The following is an 18339-nucleotide window of genomic DNA, read 5'->3' as shown; positions in this document are numbered from 1 at the left end:
AACATGCTATTCAGTGCCAGTTGCTAGCGCAGTGTTGAGGACGATTTCATCCACATAAAAAAGAAATGGTGTGCTGATTGTGTGATTTGCTTATTAACTACTACATTAGTAAACCACAAAACAATTGCAGTGATTAATTTCAAAAGTATATTGCAACGAAAATACAGCATTTGTGTACGCTTCCCTAAATAACCGAGAGATTCCAGCACGCTGCTGTTAATTGTTTTAACTATAGTTACTCTATATGTATGCTACTGTGTGTGTGTGTGTATGATTTATATAGGTGTATTGTATGCGAGTATATAAGTGTGATACAAGTGTGTGTGTGCTCCGAGTTTCTCAGTTGAATCGCAAAATTGAGAATAGAAAGATGGTGCTCGGTAAATTGTAAGCGTGAAAATAAGTAATATATAGAAAACAACAAAAATAAAATAAAATACCTCAACAATATTTTGTTGTATTTCGGTGCGAGTTAAGGAAATACTTCAGCTAATATTTTCTTTGGAATTGAAGCACATCCAAAAGTGAGTATGGCAAAATGATCAAAAAAGAGAAAAAAATTGTCGCTACTTTGCTTCCAATCGTATTCGTATTTGAAATGCGTTTCGGGGGCGCTTGGCAACAAGCAAAAGCCGCTACACTAATACATGCATATGTATATGCGTTACATGTGTGTGTGTGTGTTAAGCAGCAAACACTAAAACTAATGTATAAATATGATTTTTGTTGTTGCTATCTCTCTCTTTAGTGCTTCCTTCGCCGCTGCACTATTCAACGATGAGCCCGCTGGCACCACCAGTGCATGATCCAAAAAAGGATTTGTTACGCACGGCACCGTGGTACTGGGGCAACATCACTCGAGAAGCGGCCAAAAATGTGTTGGACGGCAAGCCGGACGGCAGTTTTTTAGTGCGCGATGCGCAAGCCAAGGTAATTAAAATTAACTACACACAGCAGCTCTATTTACTTATTGCCAGAAAACAACAACAAAATTAAATGCCAGTAAGAAAGCTGTAGTCAAGGATGCTCGACTGCGAGTTACCTAGCTAAACATTGTAGATTCGCCTTTATTCCTATTTGCCAAGATCTAAAATTGACAGCACTTGTATCATTTACATTACAATAAATACTGCATTCTAACTTTAATACTGCATTTAACTTCAATAACTTTAAAGCTTATTATTCGATCACAATGAAATTATCCGAAAAAATTTATTAACTAACCAGTAGACCGAAATTGAACAGTCTACTTTTCGATTTTGTTTCTTAAGAATGGTGAACAATTGTTGAAACACATTTGATACTTTCTTTAAATACTGTCAGAAATAGGTATTACTATATACTTTTCCTATTGGATCTTAGTTTGGAATACCCATTCAATCCAATATGCGGTTGTAGCGAATATAAAAATCAACAAAACTAAAAATAACGATTAACAATTACATATATATTTTTCCCGTCTGTCTTGCACTTGCAGAAAGGTGAATACACATTGACCCTGATGAAGGATGGCAACGAGAAACTGATCAAAATATGCCACATGAATGGCAACTATTATTTCGTGGAGAAATATCCATTCAATTCGGTTGTGGAAATGATCAACTATTACACAGTCAACTCACTGAAAATGTACAATAAAACGCTGGACATAACGCTCAGCAATCCCATCTATTGTCCCTATGACGATGATGAAGCACAGCCTCAGGGTGATATACGCTTGCTAAGCGATGAATTTATACGCTGTTCCCAACTGTTGTTGCAACGCGAACAGGCGCTCGACCAGAAGAAGACCGCATTCAATGAGATACGCGAAGAGCTGGTCGAAAAGAAGTTGCATCAGAGCGTGTTCTGCAATGCCGAGAAAATGTTTCGCAGTCAAATTGCATTGATTGAATCGTTCATGATCAAGCCGGTGAATATTGGCGGTGGCACAACGACGACGGGTTCAACGACTGGTGGCACCACCGGCAGTATTGTGGGTGGTGGTGGTGTCAACAATGTGGGTGGCTGCAACATCGCCAAGTGGGAGGAGGAGCACGAACATATGCAGGATAATCTGGCGAAACTGAAATGCCATCTCGAGGGCATGCACAATAAAATGGAAACTCTGAATTTGTACATTAAGACGCGTAAGGAGGAGGAACAGTTGCTGGAGCGACAGATTAATGCGACCAAGCCGGAGCTACAGGAATTGCAATTGCGCAAGGACAAGCACATTGAGTGAGTGTCTCTTCTTATTTAATTTAATTTAATTTTTTTTTTTTTTTGTTAAGTAGTTCCATATCGAACTGACGTCATTTACATTGCACATGTACTATATTGTATATAGTATTTGAAGTGCCAAAACTGATTACCGTCGAGTCAGCAGACGAGCAGCACTCCAAGCTGAAGAGTCAGTCAGTTGATCACTCAGTCAGTCAGTCATTTAGTCAGTTAGACAAACATTCATTTGCTTCATGCAATTTTTATGCCAGCCAAGGAATTTTAATGCCCCGCAGAGTTCTGGCTCATTTTGCACGCGGTTCGGCTGCATTCATGAGCTGCTGGTGCTACTTCGTTTGACCGATAAAACTTCATATATAATATATATAAGTATATACTTAAATATATACATATAGTGTACTATATAATAGAAATAATGCCTTTTGCCGCATTTTAGAACCGCTCGTCTGGCTTCGGCTTTCAATTCGCCACGCTGACTGTGGCCTACGTGCCCGTCATGTAATGTGTTTTTGTGAAACCAAATCTTCTGACTGGCCCGACAATTGATGATGATCAACTTATGGCTTATAGAATTGAGGCAGGGTACCAACTTGCGACTTGCGTATTGCATAAGAATTATGCAGGCCAAATTCTTCCTTATTTTGATTTTTTTTTTCGGGTCTTCGGTTCTAAAATTGTAATTCAATTACTTGAACTTGAAGTTGACAATTTTAAAAATAAATGTTCAATCTTATGGTGAAGCGATTTTCATATTGCATAAGAATTATGCATGTACAATTCTTCCTTATTTTGGTTCTCAAACTGTAATTCAAATACTTGAACTGAATTTCAAAAATAAATGACACTTATTATACAATCTCGGAGAATCAATTGAAATTTATATACTAAATGCAAGTCTAGTGACATTTTCTTATTAGCGTTCGTCATCGATAATGATGATGAAGATTATGGTAATTAGTCGAACCTTGAACCATATTAGGAACGCATCTTTTATTGTATGTGTTTGCATGGCGATTTTTTTTGCACTATCTACAATTTTATCTGTTTCAAAATGATTAGTTACTGGGCGTCGTAAAGCTCTAGGAAAACCCGAACCTCGTTTTTACATTTATCAGTCTTATTACACATTTCGCTTATCTTTTGTGGGAATCTTTGCAATTTAATACGTCGACGTTTTATTTTTTTTTTTTTTTTTTTGCCTAGCAACAAGAAATTTGCTTTACACTTTGCTACATTGTATTTTAAAAGAGGTTTTGTCATCGATGATTGTATTAAACGCAGCTGCTCTGCGAGTCGAGTCGAGTTGAGTTGAGTTTTTTTTTGGTTTTTTGGGGGGTTTCTATTGTCATGTTCCGCACTGTGCGTAGTATACCTCTGTTGGGAGCTCCAGATAAGGAGGCACTATCGTTATCTGGCTGACGGGCATTATTGTTTGCCGAGTATTTAAAAAAAAAATAATTTTTTTCTACTTTTTGTTGTTGCTTTTTCCTTTTGCTTGACATTTCTTTATTTTATATTCGCAAACCTTTTGTTTCTTTTTTTTTCATTTTTTGTTGTGCTCTTTTAATGTCTTTATTTTAATTAAGATTAAGCGAGCCCATCTCAATTATGGTGGCATACATGATTCGCGGCATGTGGTTTCTCATTCTTCTGTTTGGACATTCTCCCATTCCCGTTCCCTCTCTCTCTCACTCTCTTTCTCTCTTGTACTCTATGAATTCCTGCGTCATAAGCAGTTTGGGTATATGAGACCTAGGTCGTCCGTGGAAAGCGATTAAAATCATGCAATAGTTTTGCTGGCCGCGACAGATAACACATTGGAGAGGTCGTTAAATGTGCGAATCGCAATCCCATGTGCGCTTCTCGGTTCAATCACAATTAAGTGGGAGAATTAACTGAGCAGCTTTAGTATCACCAAAAAGATCTTTAAGTAGAACTATTATCAAATGCAGTTTTGCTGTCGACACTTACACTTATATAATATATATTGATTAATCAGTTTTCGTCAAGGAATTTCTTTAAGAAACTATAGTACAGTATAGTTTTTTTATTTATAGATTTAAGTAGATTTCTAAATAGAAACATTCTTTAAATATTTGAAACGATAAGACTTTATTGAGTAAGGATTGCAAATTGGAATTGGATTGAGAATTCCTCAGGGAACCTCTTTGAAAGTTGAAAACAAATATTATAAATAAATTGCGTTTCAACTCTTTTAAATATAATTTTGATTCCTCTATTTAAAAAACAAGAAACTATCAAAGTATGCTTTGAGGTTTCGTTTTATTATGAACTTAATTCTTACAGAAGTTTTGATCAATTAGTAAAAGTAACTAATTGATTAATGAAGCTCCCTTCCAAATAAATAGATTTCAACTCTTCTAAATACAATTTATAGTTGTACCTTATTGACTTCTTAGAAAAGTTATAAAAAAATAGTAATCGATAAGAATTCATTGAGTAATAATTGAAATGTCATTAAGAAATACCTATAAGAACTGTCATGAAAGAGTTTTACCTAATAAGTAATTGCCTTTCAGTTTTTTTTTTCTTTTTATTTATATTCCCATAAATAGAGCAAACACTAATGTTGTTTCACCCAGTAATTCCATTAGAAAGTATTAGAATCTTATCAAAAAGCTCAATGGCTTCCCGAAACCAAAAACGATAAAGTTTTGCATTAGCAAAATATAGTAGTTAAATAGTTTTATCTGTGAACTAAACATCCTCTAGGCTTGGCACATTTATTTGTCGTCTTATATATTCAGCCTTGAGCTACACTTATTCTGTTATAAATGTTTGATTATTATCAAAAACGATAAGAGCGCATATAATAATGCTGAAAATAGCTTTCTTGCCATCACATTCAGACAGCAATTATAATCATTCGATTAATGTGTAGAGAACTGCATATATACACATATATATTATATTTGTGGTTGAAAGGAAGTTATTATAGTTTTTTATCAAACGTCCTCTTTTTAAAGTGCATCATCATTTGTGGTCTGCAATCGAATGTTATAGTCATTCGATTCGAGTGGTTCGATAAGATTGCACATATATATGGTATATATATATGCATATGTATGGATGTAGAAGAGTATTATAATGCCTTCCCTTTTATTGGCGCACATATTCATAGAGAATAAAGACATATGTGGGGTGTCGATTGAGCAATGGCGCATTGCTTTATCTATTCCATTGGTGGTTGAGTTTTGCAAAAAAAAAAGTCGCTTGTCTTGATCCAAAATCGCCAGCAAGACTGTGATGACATCACAAAGGCTGATAAGAGTATTTTTTTTTTTATAAGTTATACATATAGAAAGATATTCATTGTGTATATATACATATATATTTCTATATGCATTTATTTCATTTTTTTGTGAACAAATGGCAAAAAATGGGGGGGGGGGGGGGTTGAGTCAAAACTCACACCACCATCAGCACCTCGGTTCCCTTCGTCAGCGGGATGATGAAATTACCTATTAGTCTAGAGTCGCCTAGCCGCTTAGTCTGGAATCGAGTTGTTGTTATTTTTTTGTTATATATTTTTATTTGTAGACAGCACGACGACAAAGAGCACGTAGCTATCGCAGTAGCAGTAACACTTTGGTTGCTTGCTTGATTGCAATAATATCTTTTGACTAAAAATATCATTTCGCACTTGCTCGTCTTTGCAGGCGCCTGAAAGGCTTTGGTCTAACGGAAGACGATCTGAATGTTATACTAGAGATGGGTTTCGATCAGTGGAAGCAATACTTTGAGAAGGCCTCCAATCAGCCGCATCGCAACGAGGCGCTCTGGTTCCTCAAGGATGCCAAGCGACGCGATGCCGAGGAGCTGCTGAAGGAGGCACCGACTGGCACATTCCTGATACGAGCACGCGATGCCGGACACTATGCGCTCTCGATTGTCTGCAAGGCGGGCATTCATCACTGCATCATCTATGAGACGGAGACGGGCTTTGGCTTTGCGGCGCCATACAATATCTATTCATCGCTGAAGAAACTCGTCGAGCATTATGCGAGCAATTCGCTGGAGGAGCACAACGATACACTGACCACAGTGCTGCGCACACCCGTCTTGTATTGGGTGCAGAATAAACAGCATATTCTCGCACAGATGCAGGAGGAGCTGGAGCTGGAACAGGAACAGGAGCGGCTGGCACAGGAATCCACGGAGCTAATGCCGCCGCCAGCAGTGACATCGTTGCAAGCGGCAGCGATGGCTATGCCAAGTAGTGCGCCCATACCAATGACAAGAGTGCGCGATCATCACCATCATAGCGGCCATGACACGGTGGATGCATCGCTGGGTAGCAGCGAAACCGAAACACCGCCCGCGTCCACATCGCCTTCCAATTTTAGCACATCGCAATAGGCGATTGATTCATTGATTGATTGATGCATGTGCATGCAGGCAAAACTGCAAAACAAAATCTCCCTGTGCTTCAAGTCCATGGCCATAAACCTCAGGCTCAGCTAATTATATTCTCTCATATGTAGGATTCATCATCTGCGATGCAACTGATTCCCACTATCTTCCCCCCACCCCCAAAACACAACCCCCAACACAGTGTCCCTCTATATAATGTGTCGTATCTCTCTTAATCGTATAATGCAACAATTCTTTGTGTGATGGCAGTGGCCAAGCTCGGGATTTGATATGGCGAACAGTTCAACTGTCCCATCGACCCGTGCGATAAAAAAAAACAAAATACCGTTAAAAAACGAAACAGTAACAAGTAATTTGGTGATCATGTTGATGTTGTTTATAACACACATATATATACATATATATATATATATTTGTATACTATATCTGTGTGTTTCTATCTATATATCTCCATAATGTATATGTGTACGTGTTTTCCGTTTTTTCCGTTTTTTTTTTCAATTTTTCTTTTTTGTTGGTAACAATTAACAAATGCATTTCGCTTGATAAGTGATAACGTCAGGCCAACTGCTAATGTAAATTAAGTGGCACGGTCCACGTAATAGGCAACTAATCGTATATTAAAAAAATAACATTAATTATTCCCCATTCAAATCGGTTAAGCTTTGCACGCTGCGCGTCCTTTACAGCTGCCGATTGAAAAGAAAAACGGATCTGATAACAAAAATGAAAGAAAACTAAATACTAAAAACTTAAACTGGAAACAAAAACAAAAAGATGAAAAACTCTTTGTCGTGTTCATAGTAAATAAATATATATGCATGTATATATTTATTTATGTATATATACAAAACATATATATATCTATATCTATATAAATATAGGTTTACTTTTTTTGAAATTCGGTCGATCGGTCAGCCGATATTTGCAGATTTTGATAATCCAATCCGACCACCAAATTATTTGTTGTTATATTACGGAGTCTAAATGATTTTGAAATAGTTTTTAAGTACAATTTACAAAATACGTATGGTACGTTTACTCGATGTGATCAGTTAGTTGTCTGTTGCTACTTTATCATAATCATAATCATTTTTTGTTTAGTTTTTTTTTTTTTTGTGCGTGGTTCTTTTTGTAAACCATCTCTTATAGTTCTATAGCCTTTTGTGTGTTTTATATTACTTAAAAACGTAACATTTACGACAGCATACCTTAAATACAACTTCAAATACAGACACACAAACACCAACACGTACACTAACACACACACACACACACGTGCAGCTACAAAAGTGCAATCGGCAAAAAAAGAAAACAAACTTTTTACATTTGTTATTTATACAAAAAATGCAAGATGGTCATTAAAAAATGCTCCACAAAAAGACAAAAAAAAAAAAAAAAGAATTAAAAAAAACCATAATCGAAATCTGCTGCAATATGCAAAAAACAAAGAGAAGCTTCAGTTTGTAATATATTTATGCATATTTAACCCACCTGCTATGCGTTTTTTACATGCTCTTTCCAAAATCAATTAACTATTAAGTTTTGTGCAATTTGTGTTTGTTTAACAGTTGAAAGTAATAGAAATGTGAAATCCCGTCATTGTTGGAAAGAAGAGTGTGAATATATTTTGGAAAGGGCAAACAGTTTTCGGTGTGCGCGCAAAATGTAAATGAAAATGAATTTACTTTTGCGGTGCACGTTTCCTGTTACAACATTTTCTTCAGAATCAGGCAATTTGTTTTATACACACGACAACAACATACACAACACAACAGAAAAAAACAAAAACCAACAACACCTACAACAAGAAACAACAACAGCAACACTCACAATATATTATTATTATTTTTTTTATATATTAAATATGTATATGTATTCGTAATACTGTAATTTAATTTATTTAACATGTAATGCATAATTTCATCTGTTTATAATAATAATTTTTTTTTATTTCTAATGCTATGAGATTTCGTCGGATCTCGTACGTTGTAGTATTTTATAAGTTTTAAACATTTAGTATGTAAAATGCGTTTTCAAATAACTAAAAAAAAGCAACAAAAAAAAACGAAACAAAACAAACAAAAAAATGAACTTTGTATTTTACATTTTGTGAAACTGAAGATGAAGAAAAACGAGATGACGTTTTTGCCATAATTAAATGTTAGATGGAAAGTTGGAGAAGAACATAATGTGAACGATAAACAAATAATCCCAATGGGCAAGCAAAAAAACATTATAGGCGCTGTGCTAAGCCGACAAATTGATAACGAATTGCAAATTTGTTGTATTTTTTATATGAAATATATATATTATATGTACGTATATTCATAGATAGATATGCCGTATGTTTTAGTATCTTAAGAGCTAACCTGCCACAAAAATTGGTTCAACAAAACAAGAAATAAGAAACAACAATTTTTTGTAGTAGATTTTAGAGAGAACAATTTAAATATGTATGTATCTATTTGTATTTGTGTCTAAAAAAGCAAAACAAAAAACAACAAGCAAACGAATGTTCGTAAATAACAAATGGAAAAAGAATATGAAAACGAAAACGAAACAGAAACAACTAAAAGAAAAAAGAAAAGAAAATATATATGAAAAAAAGAAAATGAAATGAAAAAATAAAAGAGCATATAAACAGAATTCGCCATACACTTCTTCTACTCTTCCATGTGGACTTCGTTTTAGCGGGTTTCTTCTTTCAATGGAAGCAAGCGGTCGCACTTCAGTCCGATGAGCTGAGCTTGAGCTTCTGCTTAGCTCAACGAAACGCGATCCGAGTCAGTGAATCCAATGGATATCACGCGCCCTCTGTTCCCAAATGAATGACAACAAAAACATTAAAAAACTCTAAACCGAATCGCACACGAGATCAGCTCATGCTATCCAAATCCATCATTATCATCATTCTCATAGCTAAAAGAATGCCAGCATAAATGTTAGTGTATTCCATAGCATACATATGGCTGAATCATCTTTTAAATTTAATTCATTAATTTTAGTTGGAATATATTCAGATTGGAGGAATCTTCAGTGTGAAGAATCTGTTGTCTGCAATCATTTTCAAGGTATGCTTTAATTTATCAAATTTTGGTTTATTCATCAAACATTTTACAACAATACCCCAACTGTTCTTATCACGTGATTCTATTTTGCTTACTGGGCAAATTAACTATTCTGAAATATTTTTAAAATCTAAAATTGGAATCGACAAAATATATTATTTAAGTAAATTCGTTTTATTTAGGCGCTCTCAAAACAACGCAATTTACCACTATAAAACAATTTTCTCCTATTGCTTTGGTAGTGATATATGTATAATTTAGTTTGTGTCGTATTCATTTTAATAGTCTCATTTTTTAAACTTTCGCGGGCAAATGACACTTTTTACCATTTTAGCTGTCGCTCAAAAGTATGCAATACTTTTTTGCGTGCGTGTCGCTTTAAAAGTTCGTAGCAGCAAAGTTAACAATAAAATGTTTGAAGTGAAAAAACCATTTAAATTTTACTTCGTTAAAGATTGGGAACGGTTATATAGGCAGATTACCAGCAACGTTAACATGAAATGAGTTTTCAATTAACAAATCATAGCACAGTGTCAGAGAAGCAGCGAATAAACGTTTTGGTATTAAAATACTAAAAGCACCAAGATCTTCTTCGGTATTTTTCGAACTGCCAACAGCTTGAATGAAATGCCGTTATTTATTTTTCGAATTCGCAATTTCGAAATATATAATTAAAGAAGAAAGTGTAATCAGTGAAATACATACATCAAGCAAGTTTCTGTAAGAATTTAGAATTTTGATTATTGTTTGACTGTACAATACATTTGAGTATGCGGGCGTGTGTAAGTTGACAAATAGTTGACACATTGTTGGGATTTTGCATTATGCGCATTAGACGACTTCGGCTTCGGTTCTGCTTTGTTTTGGGCGTCCCATGTGCGCCGGCAAGAGAAAATGCGTGATGCGAAACGCGTTCGCTGAGGGGGCGATTCTCGCAAACTGCGCAGTTGTTTAAAATCTATTTTTTGTGTTCACGCTGCCGGTTTCTTAACTGTGAGTATGTATTTTCGTATGTTTGTATGTATTATACATATATAAATAAATGGGTGTGCACACACTCGCACGTTTCGCATAAATCTGTATAAGTGTTCTTATATTTATGTAAATAAATATGAGTGTATGTAGAATGTGGGTTATGAGCCAAGCAACTGCCACGCGCATATTTGCAAATTCCCCCCCTCCCCCTCACTAGCGTTAGTTGTTGTATTCGTTATTATTTTGTGCTTAATAATAGGCGCCAAAGCAGACATGTGCCGGCCGGTAATTCCAGGCAGTTCAACAAACCCCAAAAATACACAAATGGAGCACATTGCCAAGGTGATTTGAAAGCTTTTTGTTTATGTTTTTTTCACTTTTTTCTTTTTGGTGATAACTCGATTTGTTAGAAAGTATCTCGAGCTGATAAAGCAAAATAATCAAAGCAAAGTTGATCAGTTCCGATAATTATCAATATTATTTACTGTTTATTGTCAGTGTTGTTTAAGTGCTAAATTTACGGTATAAAATACAATTGATGAGAGCATGATACAATCAATATGACTGAAGACGGACTAAATCAGTAATCGCCTCTATATACAAAATTAAAAACTTAACGACTATGTGATGAACTATACGGCTAAGATCAGTCTACAACTAAAGTATATGAGAAGATTTGGCAGTAGCTGCTTGGAATTTGGAAGCTTTTCGCTGGCACATTTACAGTTCCAACTGGAACTGTTCCTGTTCTTCGATCTTAAGCGATTGCGTCTTCTTCTCCAATTCGGTGGGCACGGGAACACACTTCCTGAAGGGAGAGCGGGGTGTGCCACGCAGCAGGCAGCTGGGGATATTGTTGGGTGGCGTTTGACTCATCGGAGAACCCCGAAGATTCTTCATGAAGGTGCGTTCATAGATTAATTTAGTGCCTGCACAACAAAAGTGACGAAAATAAACTATTAGTCAAAGAGCCGAATGAAATTCTTGCATCAGACGAAGACGCAGTCCAGGTGATAAGACAGTTGCGCAAGCAGGTGAGTCACATAACAATGCTCGGCTAGACAGTCAGTTATCACACATTTTGTGACTGATTCACAATGTGCCAAAATACTTCGGCTACTTACCGCCAGGTGTCGTGGAGTAGAGAGTGCCACCGGGAGTCGATGAGTAGACCTCGGGCATTTGAATGGGGTCCGTTACAACAATCTTCTTGGTCTTGGCCATGGCCATGGGCAGCACGTGATTGAGGGCTTGACGAGCAGTAGGTGATGCAGACATCTTTGCTTTATTTTTTGAGTTTTATAACTTTTTACTTTGTAAAATTATTGCACTTGTAAGACGCAATCGAACGACTTTTGTTTTGGTTGCGCGAGTTAAATTGCGTTGTTGGCTTATCAGCTGTTTCTGGCGTTTATTCACCACGTTCTCGGTTCGCTGGGCGAGTCCAATATGATAGTCAATGACAATGAGCAGCTCTATTTATACTGCGCGCTCTTCCTCTTGCTGACGTTCGAAGCGTAAACAAAACAAAAGGGGCACTCACACATACATATACAAGCACACGTGTGTCACGATGGCGTAACTGCAATGCGCTCTCACCGTTGGAATCTCTCTCTATCTATCTATCTCTCTTTCGCTCGCGCTCTCACTGAGCCGATTGATTGGTGCGCCTGTACTATCAATAAGCTCAATTTACAAAGGGACAATAATAAGTACGTATTTATGGATGTGTTTATCATTGTAAACAACATCTGGATCGCGACTAGAATATATATTATTAGCTTAATCCCTTCCTATCTAGGGTTACAAATTCTCAACTACTTGAACTTCTAAATGTTTTTCCGTGTTTGTCGTATTTTCTAATATTTCTCGTGCATCAGAAATGTGATTAATTTGTTTAGTCTGCATTATTTACTGATTACCCAAGCCCTTAATAAGAGAATGTTGTAAAACATTATTATTTCGTCTAGTATAATTGTTTGTTCTTGAACATTTCTAAAGAAAGATAGGAAAGTTTTGCCAATAGAAAGAGAGAAAGGCAAGGCAATCTATTCTTGCGCATTTAATCTCTCGACCCTGAGAGATAAACCGCATAATTGGTTAAGTTTTCTCTGCGATTGATTTGATAAACGGTCATATATTTTAATGTCACTTAATAGTATGTCCCTGAAAGATAATTTCTTAAGTTTTCGTCAATTTCTTTGATAATCGGTCATTTACTTTAATGTCTGCATATGGACCTGATCCTGTTCTTTCTTTTAATAATATTTAAGACTACTTAAATTGAATATTTCAGACTACGTTGTTTTTATCTGCATTTAATCTTACAAATTATGGAGTAGAATATTCCATAAACCAGTTTATTGAAAAGGGGAAAGGCGTTGAAATTGAAAAGAATAGAATGCAAATTGCGCAGTTTTTTGAAAACGCATTTTATTTTCTCTACTCTCTCCCTCTCTCTCTCTCTCTATTGACAAAACCGGCCGGTATTTCCAGAAGTTCAACAAACCCCCAAAAATATGCTTTCATATAGATTTGAGCCAAGGTAAAGTGGCAATCATTTAAGCAGTTTCTTTTGATAACTTATTAGAGAACGTCTCAAGGTTCATTAGCTGATAATATATAAAATGAATATAATCAAAACGTGTATTTGATTTAAGTAGTATTGTTTATTTGAGTTTTTCTTAAGAACTATAATAGTATAATATAAAATACAAAGAACACATCCAGTCAATATGACTAAAAACTAAAACAATCGCCTCTATCGACGGGAAGAACTATAAACTTAATAGTTAAATGAGTAATTTAGTGATAAATTGGTAAAATGTGAGGGATTGAGAATTATCACTAATAATACAACTAGGTTGATGGTGTCTGATAAATAACGTGATGTTGCAGTATGGCGCAAATGAGTTTTGGCAGTTTGCTGCTTGGAATTGGGAAATGCTTTTCGCTATCTCGGTTACAGTTCAAGCTGGAACTGTTCCTGTTCCTCAATCTTTAGCGATTGCGTCTTCTTCACCAATTCGGTGGGCATGGGGACACACTTCCTGAAGGGTGTTCGGGGTGTGCCACGCAGCAGGCAGCTGGGGATATTGTTGGGTGGCGTTTGGCTCAAGGGTGAACCACGCAGATTCTTCATGAAAGTGCGCTCATAGATAAGTTTAGTGCCTGTAAGTGAAAGAAATGAAATACAACTATTAGTCAATGTCATTGAGGGTTGCATCAGTCGCAATTGCAGTCGCAATCACAGTCCAGGTGATAAGCGAGCACATGGCAGCGTGACTCACATGTGATCGCTCTCGCTTAGACTTGACTGTTATCAATAGGAAATTTTGCTGACTGATTCACACAATGTGTGAGAGGCGTGTTTCGTGAACTTACCGCCAGGTGTCGTGGAGTAGAGAGTGCCACCGGGAGTCGATGAGTAGACTTCGGGCATTTGAATGGGGTCCGTAATAACAATCTTCTTGGTCTTGGTCATGGCCATGGGCAGCATATGATTGAGGGCTTGACGAGCAGTAGGTGATGCAGACATTTTGGTTTATGAAAATTGTTTGCTTTACTTTTGTAAAATTATTGCACTTGTAAATCGAACGATTTTTGTTTGGATTGCGCGAGTTAAATTGCGTTGTTGGCTTATCAGCTGTTTTGCTTTTTTTTGTGTTGTCCACCACGTTCTCGGTTTCGCTTAGCGAGTCCAATTGACACCCAACGGCAATGAGCAGCTCTATTTATACTGAGCGCTCTTCCTCTTTTCTCTCACTCAGTGTGGGCAAGCAAAACAACAACACACACATACACCTGCACGTACGAATGCTCTCTCCGCTTTTGTGCTCTCTCTCTCTTTCTCTGTATTTAGTTGGGGTAGCGGTCGGCTGATGTTTTTGTTTTTTTGCTTGTTTTGTTTTTCTACTGAATTTTTGCGTAGTACAAAGCGACAACTGTGCTTGTTCTTCACCACATACTTTGCTGTTATTGTTGTTGTGTTTGTTTTCTATATCATTCGCGGTTGCAGCCCCAGACTGTTCGAGTCATTTGATGTTATTGTGGGGAAATGAGACGATATCAGCCTTGAGCGGCGGTAGCGGGAGCGGGTTTTTGTTGACCGGTTCTAATACTGTGTTTACCTTTATCGCTGTTGTATTTATTGGTAAACAAGAGTTATTTAGAAATACTTGGGAGACAAACAACAAGATCCATAAAATGTGTCTATCGATCGATAATGCCTGATATCGATTGCTGCCCTGCTGCAGCAGAACATTGGATGGATGACTCAATAAAAAATTTGCATGCTCGCAAAAATTATGCGGCGAACGACGAATAAACGATTTATTAGCATAAAGACACGTTGCCTGCTGCTCGCCGGCTAATTGCTGCTGACGTATGTATGTATGGAGTGAGCATATCAATTAATTGTACGGCACGAGTCTCCACATTGATCACAACGTGCGGGGGCGCTATTGACGACACTTGGGGCGTTCTCTACAAAGCTGCGAGTGTAGAGAAGTGTAGAGAAGAGACGCATGTAAAATGTTTGCGATTTACGTGGGAATTCGAAATTCGACGTAGTTTGCAGCTTTTGGCCATTGGCCATAGTGTTTTAATTGCTGATCTTGTTGATCTTGATGGGATCTTTTTGCTGTAATAGCGCCACGTGTGAGACCCCCTTAAAGATCTATAGCTAGCTTTGTCGATGTCGATGTCGATGTGGGACAATAGATGTCACACGTAACGCCCACGAACTCAGATACTGACGCTAAGAATATCTATGGAACAAGGACAAAACTAATGCCACGTGCTTTAATTTATTATAAACATCGGACAGATCTGTGGCATCGACACTTTTTGCATGGCCTTGATTTCAATGGATGCGTGATGATTCCGTGGACAGCTAATTAAGTGCATAGAACTATACTATACATATAAGAACTAAAGTTTTCCATCCATAAAGAAAATATTGGCATGCAGTCGTGTTTGCTATGAATTATTTGACAGCAACAATTCGTGGAAGCTTTTGTTTTCTTAGCTGTTTTTCTATAACAACAGCATTTTTCATCATTTTTATAATTTCTTATGAATGTTACTAATTTTTCTAAAAATAAAATAGAAAAAATTACTCGAGAATTCCATTACTTTTTGAGTTCTTTATTTATATTTAAATTACTTTAAATGTAAGCATAATTGAATAAATAAATAAAGTCATTTTTTGGGCTTAAAAATTACATTTCAAATATTTCAGTATCTCTCAAAGTTGATCGATAAGATTCCGTTTGAATAATGCTGTGAATCACAATATGAAAATGAATTTTCATGACTATTTTTATTTTGTAAACAATTAATTGTCACGTTACTGGATAAGATTAATAAAAAAAACACAAGCAATATGATTTCATAAGCTAGTATTTGGACTCAAAACACTATTTAAAATAGAGTATATAAATCAATATTTATTATTATTATATAATAATATATATATTATTTATAATAAAGTATATAAAGATTTTAAGCGCATTACATTTTGAATCAATGATTATAACAAGTACATCGTTTCCTCCTCATTACTATTATATTTATAATAAAGTACATATATATCGCTTCTTTTTCATAGATTATAGATGTAAGATGTAAGATTTTAAATACATTACATGCGAATCAATATTTATAATAAGTACATCGTTTCCTCTTAAGATTTTAAACACATTACATATATTTATAATAAGTACATCGTTTCCTCCTCATTATTATTATATTTATAATAAAGTATTTATCGCTTCTCATTCATAAATAAAAGATGTAAGATTTTAAATACATTACATTCGAATCAATGTTTATTATAAGTAGATCGTTTCCTTTTCATAAATTTAAGATTTATTAAAAACAATTGTAGATAATATGCTTTTCATTTACACCTCTGCAATTAACCTAATTCTCTGGTAAATCGAGCACGGGGAATATCCATATCTCTAAATGTGCGTATGCTTAAGTGCTGACCCCGAAAAATCAGGTGATAAACAAGCCCAAAGACAGGCAGAGCATGAGCATAGTTGGCGTAGAACATCGAACAACTGTTTTGCCGTGTCATCTAGCACGTAGCCCACAGCATAAAACAGCCCTACGTGCTATGCGGGTGCAGGTTGCCTATGCGTTAATTTTCCCTCTCTCGCGCACACTCTCTCGCACTCTTTCTCTTTCTCTGTTGTTCTATTTCCTTATGCGACTTATCAACCCCTCTCTACAGATTGAGAGTAAACCAGTTTGGATTTAATTTCGCTTTTTTGTTTGTACTTGCGCAGTGGCTGTAAAAAAAAGGGAAATGCGTCTTGGGAAATACTTGTTGTACGATTCTAAAAATGGGGACACAGGTAACGTCGTCTCGTCTGCAGCGTCCCTCAAACAAAAAACACGCGCACTCCACCCCCCCCCCCTGTCCCTTAAGATGCCAGACACTCGAATCGAAATGTGTTTTTCGTGAATTCGGCATGGCTGATGAAATTGCACATTTCAGTTGCGGCAGCTCTAAAAAGTACTATCTATCCGTCTCTATATATATTTAAATGTCTGTCTATCTGTTTTTATAATATTAGCATCTTTAATTTTAGTCGTTTCTATTCAATGCGTTGATAGTTTGTTATGAATGAAGCGCAGAGCGCTCTCAGCTCTCAGGCAAAAACCAGAATAAAACAAGCTAATCAACAAGTTGTCACTGAGTAACGATCTATGAAATACCCTAGAATCGTCGTGATTCCCAATCTATTTGTTTTGATTTTGAATAATGTCTTTGTTTTTGCTATATTGATACGTTTATCATTTTTCCCAGCATTTGTGGCACTTATCAATTCAGACGAATTCCGTCTATTCATTCCATTCACATTTGTCATATTTGTAATTTTTGCCAGATTGATAATTTGTTTATAAACAATGCAGCCAGAATACTATGTGCCTATATCTATTATACTATATCTTTATAATGATGCGACAGTTTATTTTAATAAAAATTCAAGATTTGATATGCTATTTTCTTTGCTATATTTAAATACAAATTTTAACTGAATCATTGTATTGCATTTGTATGTTTTTTTTTTATTTAAAAAAACAACTAAAAATGATAAAGTACTAAAGAAACCCAAATCTTTCTGGGAAGAGATTATGTTTATACCGGTTTATTAGTCCATACAGATAATTTTAATTTGATGTTGCGACTTTCTTATCAATGGTAGACTATTTTATAATTACAGGGTATTATAAGCAACACATTTTGTTGAACTTCTTCGTCGACGCGTCGATGACCCACATACATACTCAAGTGAATCTGTATTGGAACCCCCCAAAAAAAAAAAACATATATTTATTTGTTTGTATGTGATTTAAGATGACGCCGGCCCCGAAAGCCGCCGCAATAATGCCATAGCCAAAAGGCACAAAAAGAAAAAATAAGCGAATCAGTTGACTTTGTTTATTGAAAATATGAAAAACAACCAACGTGATGCAAAAATAAACAAAATAGAATATATCTAACGTAAACAAAAGTCGCAATTTCATAGACCTTCATAAGTCAGCAGCTCGTCGTAATCGCAGATGCAGATCTCAATCTTGGACTTGGAAAGTATTTGCAACCTTTTAAAAGTCTCGATCCTGACGCCCTTTTTATGTCATCCAGACTGCATGTCGCAAA

General features: G+C 36.0%; 3 protein-coding genes and 1 long non-coding RNA gene across 4 annotated transcripts; 2 read left to right on the top strand and 2 right to left on the bottom strand.

Annotated features, from left to right (window-relative positions):
• Positions 1 to 11: 11 nt before the first annotated feature.
• Positions 12 to 8712, top strand: LOC117564121 (phosphatidylinositol 3-kinase regulatory subunit gamma). The gene is made up of 4 exons (XM_034242778.2): positions 12 to 524; positions 749 to 930; positions 1478 to 2220; positions 5904 to 8712. Coding segments are annotated over exons 1-4 (1626 nt in total). The 5' UTR covers positions 12 to 523; the 3' UTR covers positions 6604 to 8712.
• Positions 8713 to 11119: 2407 nt separating this feature from the next.
• On the bottom strand, positions 11120 to 12124 carry LOC117564766 (eukaryotic translation initiation factor 4E-binding protein-like). The gene is made up of 2 exons (XM_034243664.2): positions 11789 to 12124; positions 11120 to 11593 (listed from the first exon to the last, which is right to left on the bottom strand). Exons 1-2 carry the CDS (start codon positions 11940 to 11942, stop codon positions 11385 to 11387), a joined length of 363 nt encoding a protein of 120 aa, XP_034099555.1. The 5' UTR covers positions 11943 to 12124; the 3' UTR covers positions 11120 to 11384.
• Positions 11669 to 18283, top strand: LOC127565249 (uncharacterized). Its single transcript, XR_007954620.1, has 2 exons — positions 11669 to 11698; positions 17903 to 18283. It is a non-coding gene; the product is annotated as an uncharacterized LOC127565249 (long non-coding RNA).
• LOC117564765 (eukaryotic translation initiation factor 4E-binding protein) lies at positions 13314 to 14374 on the bottom strand. Its single transcript, XM_034243663.2, has 2 exons — positions 14049 to 14374; positions 13314 to 13835 (listed from the first exon to the last, which is right to left on the bottom strand). Exons 1-2 carry the CDS (start codon positions 14200 to 14202, stop codon positions 13627 to 13629), a joined length of 363 nt encoding a protein of 120 aa, XP_034099554.1. The 5' UTR covers positions 14203 to 14374; the 3' UTR covers positions 13314 to 13626.
• Positions 18284 to 18339: the final 56 nt, after the last annotated feature.

This window comes from Drosophila albomicans, chromosome 2L, assembly GCF_009650485.2.
Source record: "Drosophila albomicans strain 15112-1751.03 chromosome 2L, ASM965048v2, whole genome shotgun sequence".
NCBI lineage: Eukaryota > Metazoa > Arthropoda > Insecta > Diptera > Drosophilidae > Drosophila > Drosophila albomicans.
Note: the sequence above shows the minus strand (reverse complement) of the source record. Positions and strands in the feature narration are given on the sequence as shown.